Source organism: Rhineura floridana, chromosome 17 (genome assembly GCF_030035675.1).
Source record: "Rhineura floridana isolate rRhiFlo1 chromosome 17, rRhiFlo1.hap2, whole genome shotgun sequence".
NCBI lineage: Eukaryota > Metazoa > Chordata > Lepidosauria > Squamata > Rhineuridae > Rhineura > Rhineura floridana.
In genome coordinates, this window is record NC_084496.1 from 31,121,192 (window position 1) to 31,141,808 (window position 20,617).

The 20,617-nt window shown below is 43.1% G+C and overlaps 1 protein-coding gene across 6 annotated transcripts in view; it reads left to right on the top strand.

Annotated features, from left to right (window-relative positions):
* The first annotated feature begins 208 nt into the window (after window positions 1-208).
* The window catches only part of ADCY9 (adenylate cyclase 9), a 30,495-nt gene continuing 10,086 nt past the window's right edge, over window positions 209-20,617 (top strand). The window contains exons 1-11 of one of the 6 annotated variants that reach the window (XM_061599603.1): window positions 209-2,488; window positions 6,546-6,718; window positions 9,740-9,844; window positions 10,788-11,005; window positions 13,213-13,315; window positions 15,230-15,438; window positions 15,943-16,102; window positions 18,388-18,536; window positions 18,969-19,010; window positions 19,571-19,606; window positions 20,479-20,520. In XM_061599603.1, coding sequence (XP_061455587.1) covers window positions 622-2,488; window positions 6,546-6,718; window positions 9,740-9,844; window positions 10,788-11,005; window positions 13,213-13,315; window positions 15,230-15,438; window positions 15,943-16,102; window positions 18,388-18,536; window positions 18,969-19,010; window positions 19,571-19,606; window positions 20,479-20,520 — 3,104 coding nt within the window. In that variant the 5' untranslated portion in view covers window positions 209-621. The remainder of the gene's footprint in view (window positions 2,489-6,545; window positions 6,719-9,739; window positions 9,845-10,787; window positions 11,006-13,212; window positions 13,316-15,229; window positions 15,439-15,942; window positions 16,103-18,387; window positions 18,537-18,968; window positions 19,011-19,570; window positions 19,607-20,478; window positions 20,521-20,617) is intronic. The other 5 variants (XM_061599598.1, XM_061599600.1, XM_061599604.1 and 2 more) reach the window with 5 other exon arrangements.

Here is a 20,617-nt window from a genome sequence, read left to right on the forward strand (position 1 = left end):
GGAACTTTTTTTGGGGGGAAACCAAGTTATCAGATGATACAAAATAAACAGATAAATAAATAGCGCGCTCGCTTGTTCAGGAGCGGCGAAGGGAAATCGGCCTTTCAGGAGGGCGTCCCTCCCTCTAAATGTGTTCCTGTGAGAGGACAGGGGGAGGGGAAAAGGCGGGAGAGTCCGCCGCGCAGGCGTACTCGAGCGCCACAGATTCGTTGTGGAAGCGCGTGCGTGGCTTCGTGCGGGGCCCTTTCCTGGGGGCTTCCCCCTCTCCCTCGGCTCTCTAAGTGCGCCTGCGCCGAGCAGAGCCTCACTGACAGCCGCCGCCGTCCTCCTCGAGGGAAGCCCCGCCCCAACCGCCTCGGCCTTGCCTTTCAGGCGCATCGAGGCAGGCGGGTGATGCGGCGGCCGAGCGGCCCGGCGTGAGGAAGGAGCGGCGTCGGCGGTCCTGGCGCGGCGCCATGTGGCGGGGCCCGGAGCGGCCTGGCGGGAGCACGAGACCGAGACCGAGCGCGATCGTCGCCGGGCCCGGCAGCGGCGGGTCCTCCCTCGAGTGAGAGCCGCGCCGTCGCCGTCTTCCTCGCCGTCGTCGCGGTCGGGAGCGCGGAGAGCCCGTCAAGCCCGGCCATGGCCGCCGCCGCGTCCTCCTCGTCGTCGTCGCCGCCTCCGCCCTCCCCTTCGGCTCGCCAGCAGCTGCTGCAGCGGCGCCGGCGGAGCACCGAGGTGAGCTGCGACTCGAGCGGCGACAGCGGCAGCGTCACGGTGCGGATCCACGGCGTCCGCGGGCCCCCGCCTCAGCAGCCCCGGCCGGAGCCCCTCGGGCCGGGCAAGGCCAGCGTCTCGTCCAGCGGCAGCAGCTCGGGGGACTCGGGGGCGCGGGCGCGGGAGGCGGCGCCGGTGGCGCCCGGAGGAGGAAGCAGCGGACGGCGAGGCGGCCTGGGCAGGAAGAGAGGCCGGGGCACGGGCGGCGGCGGGGGCTTCGGGCTGGGGCTGGGCCTGGGCCTGGGCTCCCGGCGCAAGGTGACGCGGCTGCCGCAGCTCTTTGAGCGCGCTTCGCCCAAATGGTGGAACCCCAAGTTCGACTCGAGCAACCTGGAGGAGGCCTGCCTGGAGCACTGCTTCCCGCGGACGCGGCGCCTCTTCCGCTACGCGCTCTCCTACTTGGGCGCCGCGGGGCTGCTGTGGGGCGGCTACTTGGCGCTGCGGCTGCGCCCCAGAGGGGGCGGGCGGCTGGCGCCGTTCGTGGCCTCTGCCGTGGCCTTCGTGGCCGCCTGCCTGGCCTTCTTCCTCTTCACCTTCACGCGCGCCTACGGCCGCCACCCGGTACGCACTTCGCTGACCCTCACGGGGCTCGTCTTCGCCCTCACGCTGGCGCCGCAGTTCCAGGCGCTGGGGGCCCCGGCGGCGGAGGCGGCGAACGGGAACGCCTCTGCCTCCCCCTCGGGCCCCTGCTTGTCGCAGGTGGGGAGCTTCTCCATGTGCATCGAGGCGCTCCTGCTGCTGTACACCGTCATGCACCTGCCGCTCTACCTGAGCCTTTTGCTGGGTCTTTCCTACTCGGTCCTCTTCGAAACTGTGGGCTACTACTTCCGCGAGGAGAGCTGCTTTGCACCCTTCGGGGATCGCCTTGTCTCTTGGGACCTGCTCAGCAAAGCCCTGCTCCACGTGTGCATCCACGCCACAGGCATCCACTTGTTCATCATGTCGGAAGTCAGATCCAGGAGCACCTTCCTGAAAGCGGGGCAGTCGATCATGCATGGCAAAGATCTGGAAGTGGAAAAGGCCCTCAAGGAGCGGATGATCCATTCAGTCATGCCCAGGATCATTGCTGACGACTTGATGAAGCAAGGGGATGATGAAAGTGAGAACTCTGTGAAGCGTCACTCTACCTCCAGCCCAAAAAACAAAAAGAAAAAGCCTTCCATACAGAAAACCCCCATCATATTTCGTCCTTTTAAAATGCAGCAGATAGAACCAGTCAGTATTTTGTTTGCGGATATTGTTGGCTTCACAAAAATGAGCGCCAATAAATCTGCACATGCTCTCGTGGGGCTCTTGAACGATCTCTTTGGTCGCTTTGACCGCCTGTGCGAGGACACAAAATGTGAGAAGATAAGCACCTTGGGGGACTGTTACTACTGCGTGGCAGGGTGCCCTGAGCCCCGGGAGGATCATGCTTATTGCTGCATTGAGATGGGGTTGGGCATGATTAAAGCCATTGAACAGTTTTGTCAAGAGAAGAAAGAGATGGTGAACATGCGGGTTGGCGTCCACACTGGGACTGTCCTGTGTGGCATTCTGGGAATGAGGAGGTTCAAGTTTGATGTGTGGTCCAATGATGTCAACTTGGCCAACCTAATGGAGCAACTGGGCGTGGCTGGGAAGGTCCATATTTCGGAAGCAACTGCAAAATACTTGGATGACCGCTATGAAATGGAGGATGGGAATGTGACTGAGCGCGTTGGCCAGAGTGTGGTAGTCGATCAGCTTAAAGGTATGTATGTGTGTGTGTGTGTTGGCCAAAATGAACTGGTGTGTTTCAGTACTTTTTCTCCATTGATTCTTTCTTTTGCCATGTTAACATGGACAAATTTGGACGCATAGGCAAGTACAACAATCTGAGACTTAGGTTTTAGTTTTGGGGCTTCATGGGATGAAAGATCAGGTTTTTGATGGATGATTGGCAGCTTCAGTGTTTTCTGGTTTTAGAACTGATTTTTTTTAAATGAGGAGCTGTAGTAAATGTGGAATTCTTAATTAACTGCCAGATATTTTATAGTTCATATATTTTCATATACTTTGAGCACTTAAGATGCAGGTGATTCATAGGCTTCTAGAAGAAAATAACAAAAAAACCCAAGCTGAGGAACAAACTGCGTTAACATGAGGTAAATGTATCAATATTAAAGCAGATTTGCGTGTTGGTTTCCCCCCCAGAAAAATATTGCCATAACCCCATGTTTGGTGAGTTGTAGCAGTAGTTAGAACTTGAGCTATAAAGAAGATACTCGCCTATCTTGTTGAAGAGTGAAAGAAATTTCAGGCACGCTATTTCAGACTTGTTGTTTAGAGCTCTTGTGGCAGTTTGACAAGTATTATAGGGAAGGTGTACATTTTAAATAATTCTGTATAGAAATCAGAATAAAACATGAGTTACTCTTCAGAGAACAGTCAAAAAATCACGTTCTGTTTCCGGTGTTTTGTACTTGACCACCCTTACGAATCTGAAGGACAGATGAAAGAGAGCTGATTAGCTTAATTAATGGTCAGTTTTATAAGCAGTCAGCGAGAAGAGAGCATGTTGAAAAGGCAACAAGACGAGTGAGTGTGGGTGACAGACTGGGCCTGGAGTATAAAATGGCATCGCTTGCACAAAGCTGTGTCTTCCTCAAGGCAAACTTGAAGAATATGTTGCCAATACGCCCATCTTTCCTCCTCTTTGAGTTTTCCTTATGGTGAAATTTAAAAGGCAGAAAGTTGAAACATAATAATTGAACCAGCCTGCCTTCCTTGGCAGCAGGTGGAGGACATCCGTAGTTCCTATATCTGCATGAATTATTTTGAATTGCAAACCGCATTTGACTTGACCAGATCAGCTGCTGTTAGGGCAACCTGATTTTTGAAGAAAGCCGATGTTGTTGATTCAGTGGCTCCCTGAAGCATTTATAATATTTATATTGTATGTTTTCACTACAAAATACTCCTAGGTCAGTAGCTGTAAACATAATTTTTTTTTTAATAATTTTTATTCAAATTTTTCAAAAGACAAATAAAACAGAGTCAAACAACAAAAACATAACAATACATCAAAAAAAATAGTTGACTTCCGATTTGTCGCAGATCAGCTATAAGTATATAATATATATCAAACCTGTCCCTTAATATATACATACAGGATCACTTTTCTCCATAGGCTATCTTAGTTAATCGTCAAATCCCAATATCATCATTTTATTTTGATCTTTCAACAAAAAGTCTAAGAGAGGCTTCCATTCCTTGAGAAATGTGTCTGTCGATTTTTCTCTAAGTAAGCATGTCAATTTATCCATCTCTACTAAGTCCATTAATTTCAATAGCCATTCTTCCGTTGTTGGTGTTGATTCCATTTTCCACTTTTGTGCATATAATAATCTTGCTGCCGTAATCATATATAATATTATTCTTCCATATTTCTTTTCTATTTGTTTATCCATAAAACCCAATAAAAAAAATCCTGGTTTTGACTGAATATTTATCTTTAGAATTTTTTGCATCATCCTACCTATCTGTGCCCAAAATGATTTTGCCTTTTTACACAACCACCACATATGATAAAATGATCCTTCTTGTTGTTTACATTTCCAACAAACATTAGAAACATTACTATACATTTTTGACAACTTTTCTGGAGTCATGTACCAATGATACATCATTTTATAGAAATTTTCTTTAAGATTATAGCATAATGTAATCTAAAGCCTTTTTTCCACATATTTTCCCATTGATCCATTTGTATGTTATAACCAAAATTTTTTGCCCACTTTACCATACACTCTTTTACTTGTTCTTCTTCCATATCCATTTTCAGCAAGAGTTTATACATTTTCGCAATTATATTTTCATCATTTGTACACAAACCTATTTCAAAATCAGATTTACTTATTTCAAACCCATACATTTTCTTATCCGTTTTATATCTTTCTAACAGTTGTAAATAGGCAAACCATTGAGAACTATATCCTTCTTTTATCAGTTGTTCTCTCTCTTTCATTATATATTCTCCATGTACATTTTCTAATAGTTCTTGATAAGTTAACCATTTTTCTTTTCCAGCCATTTCTCTTCTATAAAACGCTTCTTGACTTGAGACACATAATGGTATTTTCGAATAGAACCTTGGTTTATATCTATTCCATATTTTCAACAGAGGACGTCTTATAAAATGATTATTAAAGTCTACATTTACTTTTACTTTGTCATACCATAGATATCCATGCCATCCCCACTTCAGGTTATGACCCTCCAAATCTGTAGCTGTAAACATAATATAAACAACAATAAAATCAGAAAATATTTTTAAAAAATGCCTCCATCTGTGTGTAGTAATAATGCTGACAGGTTTCTGGCTCTTACAGATGAGCCGCATGACCTTTGATGGGAATGACTGTCCCTACTTGTTACACTAGCAGTAAAGTGAAGCATTTAAAAATATAACCTAATAAAAATTCTTACGTCTATCCTACAGAGGAGCATAGTGCTATGAAAATAGAAGCCTCTGTTTTTTTCAGGAACACACTTAATACTGAATGAATGTTTAACTTGTATGGTATATTGGATCGTTTATTTTAAAATTTCATTTTATGGGCAATTCTAAATTGGCTTAGGGTTCATGTGGCGTTATATTGAAAATTTTATTAACATATGCAGTTAAATAGATCCAGTGTGGCATAGTGGTTAAGGTGTTGGACTACAACCTGGGAGACCAGGGTTCGAATCCCCACACAGCCATGAAGCTCACTGGGTGATCTTGGGCCAGTCACTGCCTCTCAGCCTCAGAGGAAGGCAGTGGTAAACCACCTCTGAATATCGCTTACCATGAAAACCCTATTCATAGGGCCGCCCATAAGTCGGAATCGAATTGAAGGCAGTCCATTTCCATGCAGTTAAATAATGTGATTGAAGGATAGTAATGTCCCTCTCATGACCTTTTTCTAGATTTAGCCGAGCACAATGAAACAAAGAGGAATTAAAATGTGTTGGAATATTTTACACAGTCCATTTCTCTTCGGGTTTCCTCTGAAGGTGCTCAAAGATTATTTGTTGCTGCGATTAAGTCACAGCTGAATTCAACAGGGCACTTTCATTTAAGGTGTGCAAGGGATTGCAGGCTTTACAAATATTGAAAGGGTCTGTCTTTGAATTTCCTGAAGGGCTTCTATGTGTGAATAAGCAGTAGTCATTACGGCTAAATGTTGAAACCATGATTGTGGTGGGAAGGTAATCTGGAGGCCAGTAGTCTGTACCTCCTTCCTCATTGCCTGGTGGAAGGCTAGACGGGGGCTGGCTAAGGGCGGAAGCCTTGCTATCCATTATTTAGCTGGGGAGAAAATTCTTCCAATTATTCAGTTGCTGCAGTGCAGTAGTCCTTGGTGCAGGATTCCCACTCTTAATAAAATGTAAAGCATATTTAAAAGCAGACACTTGCCAATGAAATCAACTGCTGATGAATCGGACAGAAGTACATACAATATTTGAAAGTCATAAAATACTGCTGCCTTGTATTGTACAATCCGATTTTTTTCTTTTTTTGTAAGGGATTAGGGAGGCAGGCAAAGGGAAACAATCACTTGTTAAGAGCAGTTGATGAAATGTGTATTTGTTGCTAAAGGATGGGCCTGAATATTCCCAAGAGGAGCAGCAAGTTGTGTGAATAGCTGGCTCTAGTAGACCATGGATGTAGTTTGCCCAGCCATAGTAGACTGCAGATTTGAGAGAGGAGTTCTGCAAACAAGTGGGGGTGAGATAGTAGTGGAAAAATGATTTCAGTTTTGTTAACTGTAATTTTCCTGTAGGTTTGAAAACATACCTGATACCTGGTTTGAAAGTGAAGGAGCCCCACTGCAGCTGCTCACAGATGCTGCTTGCCGGTCTAGAAGCAGGAGACAGAAGCAAGTTACAGGGAACCTCATCAGCAGAGAATGTTGGCAACTTAGCAAAAGGTTTCAGACAATTGGAAAAAAACAAGGTTTGTCAAATGTCTGGGATTATTAATTAGAAACTTGTTTGATAAGCATATGTTGGGGACATGAAACATCTACTCAGGTGGGTGGAATAAAACTCTCGACATGCATTACCATGAATCCTTGAAGAAGGAAAAATGGAAAGGCTTTATTTTTCTTTTATATTGCTTATGGAGTCTGAAAAATGTGAAAGATGTGAGAGGATCATAATGGCTGGAGTGGTGGGTTGACTGTGAGAGCCCAGGCTCAAATTCCCTTTCAGCCATGGAGCTCCCTGTGTGGCCAAGGGCAAGTCTCCATATCTCAGCCCAGACTGCCTGACGGCATTAATGAGAAAATGCTGCTTTCACTTCCTTGGAGGAAGAGTGGGTGGTAAATGAAATAAGGGGGCAGGGAACTCTTAGGTTCTGATCCTTAAGTAGGATGGGTGGCTTGAGATCACCAAGCGTATATGGGAAGATACCCTAGTTGTACAGTTTGGTGTGGTCTTGCTAAGTGATGTAACAACAACTGTTCCTAGTGCAGTATCTGTTCCAGTCTGTCACTCTGCTGGGTTTCTTTTCTGATATGCACAGAAAATAAGTAAAATTTGTGTGTGTGTATATATGTGTTGCTTACAAAGTTAAGCAGGCGACTTCGAGCAGAAATCTTTTGATAGTGGGCAAAGCATGGAGGGTGGGGGAGAGCCAGGCTTGTTCCATTATTATGAGGCTTTTCTGCTTCAAAATGTTATTGCCTGTATACATGAGATACAGGACAGGTCGTGGGTAGCAATGGAATGACTGAAAAAGAAAAATCTAATATTGAGTCTTTGATTTTGGGACAGTAATCAGAAGTTTGGAGTGGGTTCATAAACCTTCCGCAAAGACTGCATTGATGGTCTGGAAGAAATGGAGATCCAAGCTTATGAAAGGTATATTCCCCCTTGTTTCCACTGGTGCTCCACCCATCCTTTTACAGTCAAGACAAGCTCGCACAGTTTAACAAGTGGTCAGATAAAGGTCTCCTATGAATGGGGGCTGTTTATATTCTTAGAAATCCCATATCAGTAGAAAGGCTTGCCACTAACCATGTTAATTGGAGCCATCTGCACCAGGTCCATTATTATGTGACAAACTGAGCAAACAGAGAAACTGCTACAATGGACCCTCATTCACTTCGAGCGTCTAATTGTGGAACATGGGCGTTCAGCAAAAGGCTTAGTGTGCGAGATTTACACTTTATATTAAAGGACAAATCAGTTCATTGCAGTGAAGGATTTAGGGGAAACTGATTCAGGGCAATCTGCACAGGAGAACGCCTGGGCCACCTGACAGGATAAGCAGCCTGTAAAGTCACTTTCTTCAATGGTCAGAGAGTGCTCATCGAAATGGATTCACTGCTGGTACTTAACCCCACTGAGACTTGCCCACGTAGCAGATACCAGGCATTACAACTGTTGGAGGGGTTGTGGCCAAAGAGTGTTGTACACACATATGTGTTGGGAATGTCTGAAGGTTGTAACATATGGGACCATGGTTTTTAAAGAGATTGGTGGTGTCGGAAAATGCAGCCCTCTCTCCATGGTTGGCACTTCTAAATATTTGGGAGGGGGAAAACGTTGTAATGCACAGACCTTTGACTTAATTTGTTTTAATAGCTGCATGGATGGAAATTTCAAAGCTGGAAAATGGCAGATAAACTAAACTTGAAGAGTGGCTCCACAGGCTTTGGAACATTGCGCTGGCAGAGAAAATAACATTTAACATAGATCCAGCCAAAGGCAAGGCAAAAGCAATGGATTATCATGTTACGTGGAATCCATTTGCACTGTATATCAGTGTGCACAGGCAGACACCAGATATGTCAAATGCATTTCTTAAACTCTGCGATAAGGTCTGATGCTCTCCTAAAACAGAAAATAAGAAAGACATTGCTTAAATCCTTATTTAGCAAGAAAGAACTTGGACTTCTATAACTTCAGCTCATCCTAGTGAACTTAATGGGTTTATGTGGGGTGTGTGTGTGTGTACTTACCTGTAGTTGTTGTTACTTACCTATTGATCTGATTGGCACAATGTTGTTTTGTTCATTCCTTATTATACTGGTGCTGCGCTAACAGCTGTTTTTCTGTAATAATAAAGATTAAGATTGCCTAAATGGGGATGGTGAGGTAACATCAATTCCTTTCCTGCCTTTGAGGTTTTACGCTTCTCTGATGTCTTGAATCCTAACCTTGCTGAAGGAACAAATCACTTGACTAGCCTGGGGCTTCTGCAATGGTTGCCTGACGGCAATGGTTTCTGTAAACCAGGGATGGGGGGAACCTGTTAAGGGCCCTCCTCCAGATTTTGCCAGGCTCTAACTCCCATCAGTGCTGGCAGCCAGAATGGCCAGTGGTCAGGGCTGATGGGAGTTGCAACATCTTCAGGGTCCCCACTCTGCTGTGAACCATCCCAGCTGTTCTGAATGTGTTGTGCTTACCTTAACAAATTTCTCACAGAAGGGGCTGCTGATATTGTCTGACTACTGTGGAAACTTCCTCCTCGTTTTTTTTTAAACTCCTTTTGGGTTGGAAGATGGGATATAAATATAAAAATAAGACAATGCACTGGAGCATCTACCTCTCTATGCTTTAGTATGTTTTCTCCATTTTCAAATTTATCTTACCATGAGAACTAGATATTTTTTAAAGCTGGCAGTTCCAAGACTCCAAACAGATGGCATAAGTAGAAAGAGCATCTGCTGTTCTTTTGTTTAGCTATAGTTGTATTTCCATTAAATGTGAAAGCTTTCCTCACATGCAATATTACTTTACTTTATGCTCAAGTGTTTTTAATTCTGTTCCCAAATATTTAAGGGGGGGAAAGGATCACTGAGTGTGATGTACACGGTTGGCAACATCCCATGGGTTGCGTTTGAGAAACCTGTTGTCAAGAATCCTGAAACATACACAGATTGGACATGCTAACATTTGCAGTGAAGCAGTAGGCAAGTTATGAAAATAGACAAGTAAATCTTGTAGTGTTTTTTCTTTTGGTTTCCAGACATGCCTTTCATGCAACATCACATTTGTACCTGCCTGTGCTCCAAGTATAGAGGAAGGAGCTATACAAAATGGTTGTCAAGATGAACATAAGAATAGCAGAAAGGTAACTTAATTTTCATCTTTCATTCTGTAGCTATCCTGCCTCATTCATGTGATAACTTCAAGATATAGAAACTGAGTTAGGTTAGTCTTGAGAGATAACAGAGTTAATTACAGCTGACATACAGCCTCCTTTTTCAGAACTGTTTTGTACACTTCCAGAAGTTGCCCTTGCATGGTTCAAATTGATCACTTTGAAAAGTGTTAACTATTCCTGGTGTATCACTTTGGAGCCAGCAGCAGAGTGCCGTGAGTGGACTTTTGTGATTGTCATTGGCTGAGCCAATCTGCTTGGGTAGAGTCTTCAAGATTCCTTCAGTTGATATTTTCTTTTTAAATTCTTGTGCTGGTATCCTGAAAGTCCTTCCTTTTCAGAGAATGTGAACATTCAGCCTCTGAAAGTATGGACTCCTTTAAAGCACCACAGATCTGACACTCCTATAGTGCCTCATTTTTAGAGGTAAAATTAATCATGATAATTACTTTAATTTTGGGTTTTTCTGTCTTATAGAAGATTGAGACTTTTCCTTGTAAAATAATGTTTGGTCATGGTGCCAGTAATCTTGTGAACCAATGTGGCTCAGTGGGATAAGAGATAAGGACTCAGGTGATCTGTGTTCAAATCCCTGTTCCCTATGAAGCGTACTAGCTAGTTTTGGGCCAAAAGTGTAGGCTGCACAAAGTTGTGTGTCAGACAAGATGTGTTTTGACTTACAAAACAAGAAATATATAAAAATAACTTGCATTGTAAAAATATCCTGAAATTTTCTGCTGTCTTAATTGTTTGGTTCTGTTTACCAGTCTTTTTTTTTAAGTTTGCATGTTTCACTCAAAAGGTATTTTTTTCTGCCATAAATTTCGCCAAGATGAGCACTAGTACAGCACAAGCACTCTGTAGCTTGTAAACTGTTTCTTTGTGTTTTTGCCCTTTCTTTGATCTGAATCAGAGCCTTGGAGGATGCAGCCCAAAGTCCCAGAATGGACTTTTAAGTCCTCCGCAAGAGGAGAAGCTGAGCAACAGCCAAACATCCCTTTATGAAATGTTGCAGGAGAAAGGAAGATGGGTAGGCGTGAGCTTGGATCAGTCGGCTCTTCTGCCATTGCGGTTCAAAAACATCAGGGAGAAAACTGATGCTCACTTTGTTGATGTGATAAAAGAAGACAGGTGAGGAGGAGACACGTTGGGGCAAAGAATCCCAACTTCACTGATGAGGTCTGAACTAGCAATGACTAACCAGGAAAGGAACACTGATCTCAATGAAAACATCTACCCAGTGTGTGTGACCGTTGTGAAAAAGGCAAATTCCATGCTAGGGATCATTAGGAAAGGGATTGGAAATAAAACCACCGATATCATAATGCCATTATAGAAATCTCTGGGGCAGCCACACTTGGAATACTGTGTATGGTTCTGGTCGCCTCACCTCTCAAGGATATTGTAGAGGTGGAAAAGGTTCAGAAAAGGGCAACCAGAATGATCAAGGGGATGGAACGACTTCCCTGTGAGGAAAGGTGGCAGCATTAGGGGATCTTTAATTTAGAGAAAAGGCAAGTGAGAGGTGACATGATAGAGGTTTATAAAATTATGCATGGTGTGGGGAAACTGGCTAGGGTGCAATTTCTTTCACACTCTCATAATATTAGACTCCAATAGGGCCATCCGATGGAGCTGAATGTTGGGAGATTCAAAGGAGTTTTTCATGCAGCACACAGTTAAACTGGATTTTGTTATCGCTTGATGTAGTGACAGCGCCCAACTTAGCTGGCTTTAAAAGGCGGCAAGACAAGGGGAGAATACAGCCATGTACTGCCTTTGGGATGCCTCTGAATGCCATTTGCCATGAAACAACCAAGGAGAGAGGGCTGTTGCCCCAATGTTCTTCTTTTGGCCACTGTGGGGAATGTGATGCTTGATTAAACAGGTGTTTGGTGTGATCCAGTGGGGTTCTTCATATGTTTTTAAGGAGCTAGTCACAGTTTTTAAAGATATATTTTTTCAGGAGGATATAGTAGGCTGTGGACTGTGAGCATTCAAGTCTGAGTAAGGCAGCAAACCTCTCCAGTAGCGTTTGATTTTTGCCCCCTATTTTAATGAGTCCAGAGTGTCCACTGCGGCATCTTTGAGCCCTGATGTAGTACAGTAATTAAGGTTATGAGCTGTGAGCAAAGTAGTCCCCATTTCAAATTTCATGTTTGCATTAACTTGCTGGGTTGCTCTGTCAGCCGTGGTCCTCCATCTGCATATGTGAAGAATAGTACTGGCCTCCCTTGCATGAGTGTTGCAAAGATGACTGGAACATATCATATATGAACTGTTTGGGAGACTATATAAATGTTAAATAAAATTATTATTATTTTCTGGCCTGGACTGCTGTAGTTCCTGCTTCCTCTAAACTGAGGAAGGTGACCGGGTAGTCTGCCTGCAGTGACCTGAGTTGGGGCGTAGCGATCCTGGTGATTAGCCTGCCCCAGGGTCACTCAGCAAGTTTGTGTCATTGCTGATATGTGACTCAGCTCAGTCGTCTGTTTGGATGAGCTTGTAGGCACTCCAAATTGAGCACTGCTTACATTTTGCTGTATGGTCTTGCTTCATGCATGGACTTTTACTCTGTTTATGCCAAGACTGGGTGCAAGGGACTTACTTGTGACCTCATAAACTCATGATTTGCAAGACTTTACTACCATCCATGGTTAGATTTTGAATCTGCAAGTTGTATACAGCAAGCCTGTTCAGGTGATTTGTACAGCCCTTGGGGGGAAATGTAAGACAATGTTCCTTGCGAGGAATGGAGTGTCTCGGAAGTTGTGTTAGCTGTGAGAAACAAGTTCCTAGACCTGGGTGGATCATGTAGCTATTGTGCATCACTGGCCGGTAGAGGCTGGTCCATTTGGGTGGATGGGGCACTGTCCTCCCAACCTCACTCTGCCCTCAGCTACTCCTATCCGCCTGCTTTCTTACTTGCATCCAGCCCAGGAGCTGGCACAGGCTATCAGCTCCTTCCTCCTTAGTCTCAGTGTTGCCGTTGCACATCTCAGTAGAGAGGATGGAGATATACTACAATTAGTTGTCTCTGGCTTCACATCCTGTTGGCTTCCCTGTCTTCCCTACCAGTTCCAATGGTCACTTTTCATCACTGTTGCTGGAACTGGAAGCAGTTCTCTATGTTGTCTAGCACTTCATTCCCTCCTTGTGTGAAGGATACTAAAGGGAGCTCAGATATTGAATAGTGAGAGAATAATCAGTATTTCAAAGAGTCTTATACGTTAAGAGCATTAGGGTCAACTAGGAAGTAACCAGGAAATGGGACAATAGGAATTGTTTCTTCAAAGGAAAATTATGTAGAAGTAAACTCTTTTCAATCTTTCCTCTAGCTTGATGAAAGACTATTTTTTTAACCCACCTATTAACAATCTGAGCCTGAACTTCCTGGATCAGGATTTGGAGATGTCCTATAGGAGCAGTTATCAAGAAGAGGTATGTTGTCTGAATGCATGCATGTTCTGAGAGGCAAACTGACAAAGTGCTAACAAAAGATAAAAATAAAATGAAAAGTAGTATTGTGAGGTTGCATTTTGAGGAGGGAAGCCTGCTTCATCATTGTCCTCCTGGCAACTTTTCTGTTAAAAATCTCTCCCCCCCCCGTTGCTTTGTCCCCAGGTCCAGATACATACTTTTAAACATACATTTGGAACTTTGCAAGGAGGTGGGAAGGAGAGAGGGTTGGGGTAATTCCTCCCCCTGCAAATCGTTTAGGTGTGTGGTTTTCAGAATACCAGGGTGGTTTTGGAGAACATGATGGTCTGTACTCAATTCCCTTTTGGGGAGTTACAAGACTGGATGCCAGGATGGTTTAAGCATAGAGAGCCATGTCCTCTTTGGCCTTTGACATCTGAGACATGTATTTTTAGGACCCACCCTATTACACTTCCAGCATCCTGAAAATCTCATTGCAAAGAAGAGTATCAATTTAGATGAAATTCTCAGTTCTCATATTCTGATTTATTTAACTGATCTCAGGGTACAACCTTTGCTTTCACAAATTAACAAAGTTGCTTCTTCAAATGTCTTGCTAGCTGCAAAGTGGTGCCCTCCAGGAACTGAGCAGTTGTTTATCAGGGGGTCCTGGTTTACTTGAAGCTGAAAAAAAATTCAAAACCATGGGCATGATAACTTCCAAATTATACAAGCAAGTTTTATTGGATATGACCTATTCAAAGAAAATCTTTGGCTTCTGTTTGATGCAGACTCTTGTTTAAAATGTAAATGTACTGCCTTCAAGTCGATTCTGACTTATGGCGACCCTATGAATAGGGTTTTCATGAGGCTGAGAGGCGCTTGTTTAACCGGACCAGAAATGGTTGCGGCTCACTAGGTGGGTGGGATCCCTGCAAGGCAGGGAAGCTGGTGGCCCTCCTGATGCCGTTGAACAGCTCCTCCCATTGAATGAGCCAGCTTGGCCAGTGTCCAGGGATACTGGGAGTTAAAATGACATCTGGAGGGCCACAGGTTCCCTATCCTTGATAGGGAAAATAGCAGAAAACTTTGAAACACGAGTTTTCTGTCAATCCTACTGGAATGTCTTTCCAGGCTGTCATTGTCATTAATTGTATTTATAACTGCAGCACACTGTATGTGAGTCTCCCATTGCATTTGGTTTAGAAACTACCGTTAGTGCAAAAGTCCTGACGGGGATGAGACCCTGCCAGCATATTACCTTCTTGCTCAGATTTGTTACCAGGCCCAATTCAAGGTGTTACTGTTAGCATATAAAGCCCTCACACAGCGTGGGACCAGTTTGCTTGCGGGGATTGCCTTACCCCCATATGTGCCCATTCTGACGCTTCGATCTGCAGAACTGGCCCTTCTACACAAGTGCTGCATAATGATAGTTCCATATTTGCAAGGAATTGATCCTTCAGCGTGGCAGCACCCACTCTTTGGAACTCCCTGCCTATTAATAATGAGGCAGAGGACTTTATTGTTTTCAGCTCCTGCTAAATATACTCTCTTGTTTCAACAAGCCTACCCAAGCATGGGATTTTAACTTGTGATGTTATTAAGTAGAATTCTTTTATAATTACTGATTTTATTTGTTTTAAAATTTTGTATTGACTTGTTTTAATGTTTGTTTTTATCAACATTTTAAATTTATATTTTGGCATGTTGTAAACCATTTAGAAGTCTTCAGTGAAGTAAATGGTATATAAATTTTGTTAGGTATTATTTTATTTACCTTCTCCCCCTTGGCCCATCTAAAAAGTCTTAAAGGTCTATCTGTGCCACCATATTGGGTAGAAATGCCAACATTCAGGCTTAATACTCATTAAAAGACAAACAAGAAAGAGGAGACCTGTGTCATGGTGCTCTTCTTGCCTTTATTTGAAATAGGTCATAAGAAACACGCCCGTGAAGACATTTGCCAGTGCTAGCTTTAGTTCACTTCTGGATGTGCTACTGTCCACAACAGTCTTCCTCATCCTCTCTGTCACCTGCTTCCTGAAACATGGGATGGATGCCTCCCCTCCTCCGCCGGCAGCAGTGGTTGTGGTGGTCATTGCCATCCTTCTAGAGGTGCTGTCTCTTACAGTCTCCATTAGGTAAATGAGGCAAAACCTGTATCTGTCATTTATCACTCTCATAAAGCTCTTAGGAGGCCTGCCTCTTTGATTTGAAGTGGGAATAGTTAACAAAGGCGTAGAGAGACCTTTGCAGGCCTTTACAACTCTCTGAAACCTGTAAAACAGATTCCTCTTTTCCCAACTTAGAGGTGGAATAAGATTCTCAGATTTGATCCAAGCAAAATTCATTTGCATCACTTTGGGCATCATTGAACCTTTAAGCCTTAGCTGGCTTGGTCTGGTTTGCTCTCATCCCAGAGGTGAAAATATGCAAGGAAAAGGAGAAAGCAGGAGGGACTGCAGCTGCCCTTGTTAGCCTGATTAAGATTGGGGAGTAAATGGGCTGTTTCCTTGCTCAGAGAAGGTCTGGTCCTAGTAAAATGGCTTGAGGGCTACAGAGAGTCATTGAGACTTGGAGGAGGAATATCTTCATGTTTGTGTAACGGGTTACATTGGGGAAACTGACTTGTGTGTTGTTTCCAGAATGGTGTTCTTCTTGGAGGATGTGATGGCTTGTACTAAGCGGCTGTTAGAAGCGATTGCCGGCTGGCTGCCACGACACTTCATTGGTGCCATTTTGATCTCCCTTCCTGCAGTGGCAGTCTTCTCTCACTTCACCTCAGAATTTGAAACAAACATTTATGTAAGTTGTACTGTACTGGATCTTAAGCGTTGACTAGTTTGTTCAGTCAGACAAATGGGATTGGACCAAGATGAAGGAGGTGTGAAAATTGGTGGGAGAAATATCAATAATTTAAGATACGCAGACGATACCACACTACTAGCAGAAACCAGTAATGATTTGAAACGAATGCTGATGAAAGAGGAAAGCACAAAAGCAGGACTACAGCTGAACGTCAAGAAGACTAAAGTAATGACAACAGAACATTTATGTAACTCTAAAGTTGACCATGAGGAGATTGAACTTGTCAAGGATTATCAATACCTTGGCACAGTCATTAACCAAAATGGAGACAATAGTCAAGAAATCAAGACGGCTAGGACTGGGGAGGGCAGCCATGAGAGAACTAGAAAAGGTCCTCAGATGCAAAGATGTATCACTGAACACTAAAGTCAGGATCATTCAGGCCATGGTATTCCCAATCTCTATGTATGGATGTGAGAGTTGGATAGTGAAAAAAGCGGATAAGAGAAAAATCAACTCATTTGAAACATGGTGTTGGAGGAGAGTTTTGTCCATACCATGGACCGTGAAAAAGACAAATAATTGGGTGTTAGAACAAATTAAACCAGAACTATCATTAGAAGCTAAAATGAAACTGAGGTTATCATACTTTGGACACATAATGAGAAGACATGATTCACTAGAAAAGACAATAATGCTGGGAAAAACAGAAGGAAGTAGAAAAAGAGGAAGGTCAAACAAGAGATGGATTGACTCCATAAAGGAAGCCACAGACCTGAATTTACAAGATCTGGACAGGTCGGTTTATAACAGATGCTATTGGAGGTCATTGATTCTTAGGGTTGCCATAAGTTGTAATTGACTTAAAGGCATATAACAACAACAAAGTTTGTTCAGTGTCCCCGCTATATCCTGTGAGTAAGGAGGCAAAGGATTGATATTAACAACTATAAATTGGCACCTTTATTCAAATCTCAGTTATAAGAAACTTTGTGGGTGGATCTTCTCCATGATGCCAAAAGCATGCAGGCTGCTTTCTTTCCCAGAGGAGTTGGAAGACATACCCAAGGCAGCAGGGGAAGATAGTGTCCAGCAGCCAAGTGTACAACCTCTGCCCATTCTAGTTAACTGGCTATGGGATGCTTCATTCCTCAAGAGGAGAAGGAGCCAGCGACCGCAGAGAGGCCAATCAATGGCTGTAGCATATACCTACGTGCAATTAACCAGTGTGCTATAGTCAGGCATATATTAAATGGTGTTTGCAGTGCTGTGAGCCTGAAGAGAAAAGGCCTAGCAATTAGTAAAATTTTGGCTTGACTACCAAAGCCACCAAAAATTTGTGGACTCCTATGCATTTACTTAGATATCCCAGCTCAATTCCAGTAGATCATTTATGCTTGAAAATAATATCTCAGTTTATTTCTCTAATTATATTTAGATTGTAAGCCTGAGGACAGGGGCTGTCTTACTACTGACATTTGTAAGCAACTCCTTGAGCCTTTAGTTTTGGCTGAAGAATGGGCTAAAAATGCTTTTAAATAAATGATTGGCAGAAAAATCCATACCTTCAGATTCTGAACTTCTGAGTTTCATGGACTTTAGAACATAGGAGTTTGACATGAATTAAAATACACTTCTCAGCTGTTATACGTCTGTTCTTCTTGATATGTGTATTATCAAACATGCATTAATTTTTACTTGGTGCAGGAGATGGAGAATCCTGAGGCAAGTGAGAAGCAGGAGAATCCAGAGTCTATGTTTTGTACAGAGGCCCTGCCCCATGTTGCAGGAACAGTTCGCTTGGCAGATGTATAGTTTTCTCTTAAAAATCTGGATTGTTTAGTAATCCAGTATAATGCAGTTCCTGGGCCTTCATCAGTAATATTAATGCCTTTGAATCTTGGATGTAGACATTGCGTAGTATTAATAGGCTAAATCAATATTATTTAAAAAAATACTTTAAGAACTAGTCCACATCTTTTGGAAAGAGAGAGTATTGTATACGATGGTTTAAAATTTCCCTTTAAACTCTCATCCTCTATCTCCCCCCCCCCCCCAATATTTTCCTTGGTCTTCATGTCTCCTCAAGTTGAGGATGTGACGTTCCAAGAAGCAGATAACAGGAAATTGTTTTGGCACTTTATAGGGCATAGCTTGTTTTGGCTTCCGAGTTATCGAAAAGGTGTTCTCATTGTGTATATAATGTTGTTTCCTTCATCTTTAACTAAAGATGTTTAAGAAGCAGTTGGATGACTAATAACTGCTGTTTCTGTTTGTTGCAGTATACCATGTTTATGTGTTCCGCAATTCTCATCACTATTGTCCAGTACTGTAACTTCTGCCAACTCAGCTTCTGGATGAGGTCATCTTTGGCCACTCTTGTTGGAGGAGTCTTACTAGTTTTGCTCTATGTGTCTCCGTGTCCTGACAGGTGAGTCTTTGAGGATACCACTGCAGTTTTAACTGGTACCACCCGCCTGTAGCCTATGAGCTGGGACAATGTCTTTTTCCCCCCATAGTGAGGTGTTTTGGAGAGTATCATGAGGCAGCTGGAGTGAAATTGATGTGCTCTTTGCCCATCCGTCTTCCACCTGCAGGCGCAGATTCACCCGCTCTGTTGCTTCATTAGAAGCACTGTCTCTTTAGCTATCATGTTTTGCCAAGGAATGGGGTTCAGCCTTGAAGGAGAAGGATGGGGACGAGTGGACATCTGTGTGTAGAAATAAGTCTTTAACAGCAAAGAATGACATCTTGAGATTGGTAACCGTGAGGAATGGACTTTTTCCTATCTGCAGCCCAACTGTTCTTGTTCTGCTTCATGCTTTTGGTTTGTTGATGTGGTTTTCTTGTGTTTTTCTTTCAGCAGTGTGGAGGAATCACATCTTTATTCAGTAAAGAACATCAGGTAAGCATTCATTAGCCTTACTTTGGTTTCTGGGTTACTTCTGGACCAGACAGCTTTTTCCATAAGCTTTTATTCCAACTAACAGCATTTTTTGGATCTCTCGCAACCATGAGACTTGAAAATTTGCTTTCCCCTTCTCTTTCCCCCCCTCCCCCCATTAGTCAAAACTTGTGGATGAAAAAATGTATTTTCCTGTGTTCTGCAAATTAGGGTGAATTAAACCAAATGTGTTAACAGCCATCTTGTAGATACAATTGACCTACATAGAGTAAGTCTCTGTGTAGGAAGACAGCTGTTTAGTGAGCCTTGTGAACTCTGGTGCAAGTCTCTTCTTGCCATGAGTATGGGTATTTTCTCAGTGTAGGAAAGCTGTAACGTGTGAACAGATCCTTGGAAACAGCAGACATATGTGATGCTTATCTCCAGTTTCTGAAAATTGCTTGATGCAATAATTGATACATCAGGGCAGATTCACATGTTCATGTTGCCAAGCAGCAGCTGCAACTATGGGAATGTGGCTTCTCAGTTTTCTTGTTGATTTGGTGGTGGTTCTGTTTCAGCTTCATGGAAATCTTCACCTCTGTGCAAAACATCAGGTAATTATTAATATCTAACAGTCTTCCTTGCACTGTCTGCTTTATAAATGATCCTCACAGTCTTCAATGAAATAGTATAACCATTTAAAATGTTTTTAGCTTTAAAAGGGAGAATTGATATTAAAATTGTAATATCCTGTAAAAGCTTGCTTATGTCTTCATTAGAACCACTGGAAAAAGCCCAGTTGTGCACTGAACTCTGTGTCCAAAGAATTTTGGTCAGACATCAACAGCCTTCAGAATTTAGCTCAGGAACTATTGCCAAATAAACAAGAAAAACATAAGTTGTCTAGATTTTTTTTAAATGGAGTGTACCTGTGCTAGTTTTGAAGCTGAGTATGTGCTGTTACAGAAGCGAAAGTAGGAAGAAAAGTTTGCCCTGTGTCTGCACCCTAACAGCAGAATAGAAGTACAGTAGGGCCCCGCTTTTCACCGTTCCGCTAATACGGCAGCTTTCAATTAGAGTAAGGCCCCACTCATACGGCACTTGTTCTGCTTTTACAGCGTTTTTCGGGTGTTGGGCACCATTCTATTGAATGAGTTCCACTTTTCGGCGGGTTTCGCTTTTAGGCAGGCATCTGGAATGTAACCTGCCGTATGAGTGGGACCCTACTGTAGCTGTTCTCAGACTTCAGTGAAGTGCTTTTCATTTAAGAGCTTGATCAACATTAACCTATATTGTTTTCATTGCTTCGAGGTGAATATTTGAAGCTGCAAAGCTATAAATAGGTAAAACACCAGTCAAATCCTTGATACTAACAGATAAAAATACTTAAACGTAGACTAAGCTCTTTTATAAAAAAAACCCTAACTAAATCCTACAAATGTAACCTCTCCTTTTCTGTTGATGTTCTGTTGTGTTTGGATTTCAGCTCTAGAGAAATCTCCCATCTTCAGTTGGCACACAACTACAGGTAGGAGTTGAGATCTAGTGCCCATTTCTCTGTTTTTTTCTTTACTTGTTTGATCATTCATTTGTCTGAAAGGTAGACAGTGGATCAATTAGATTAG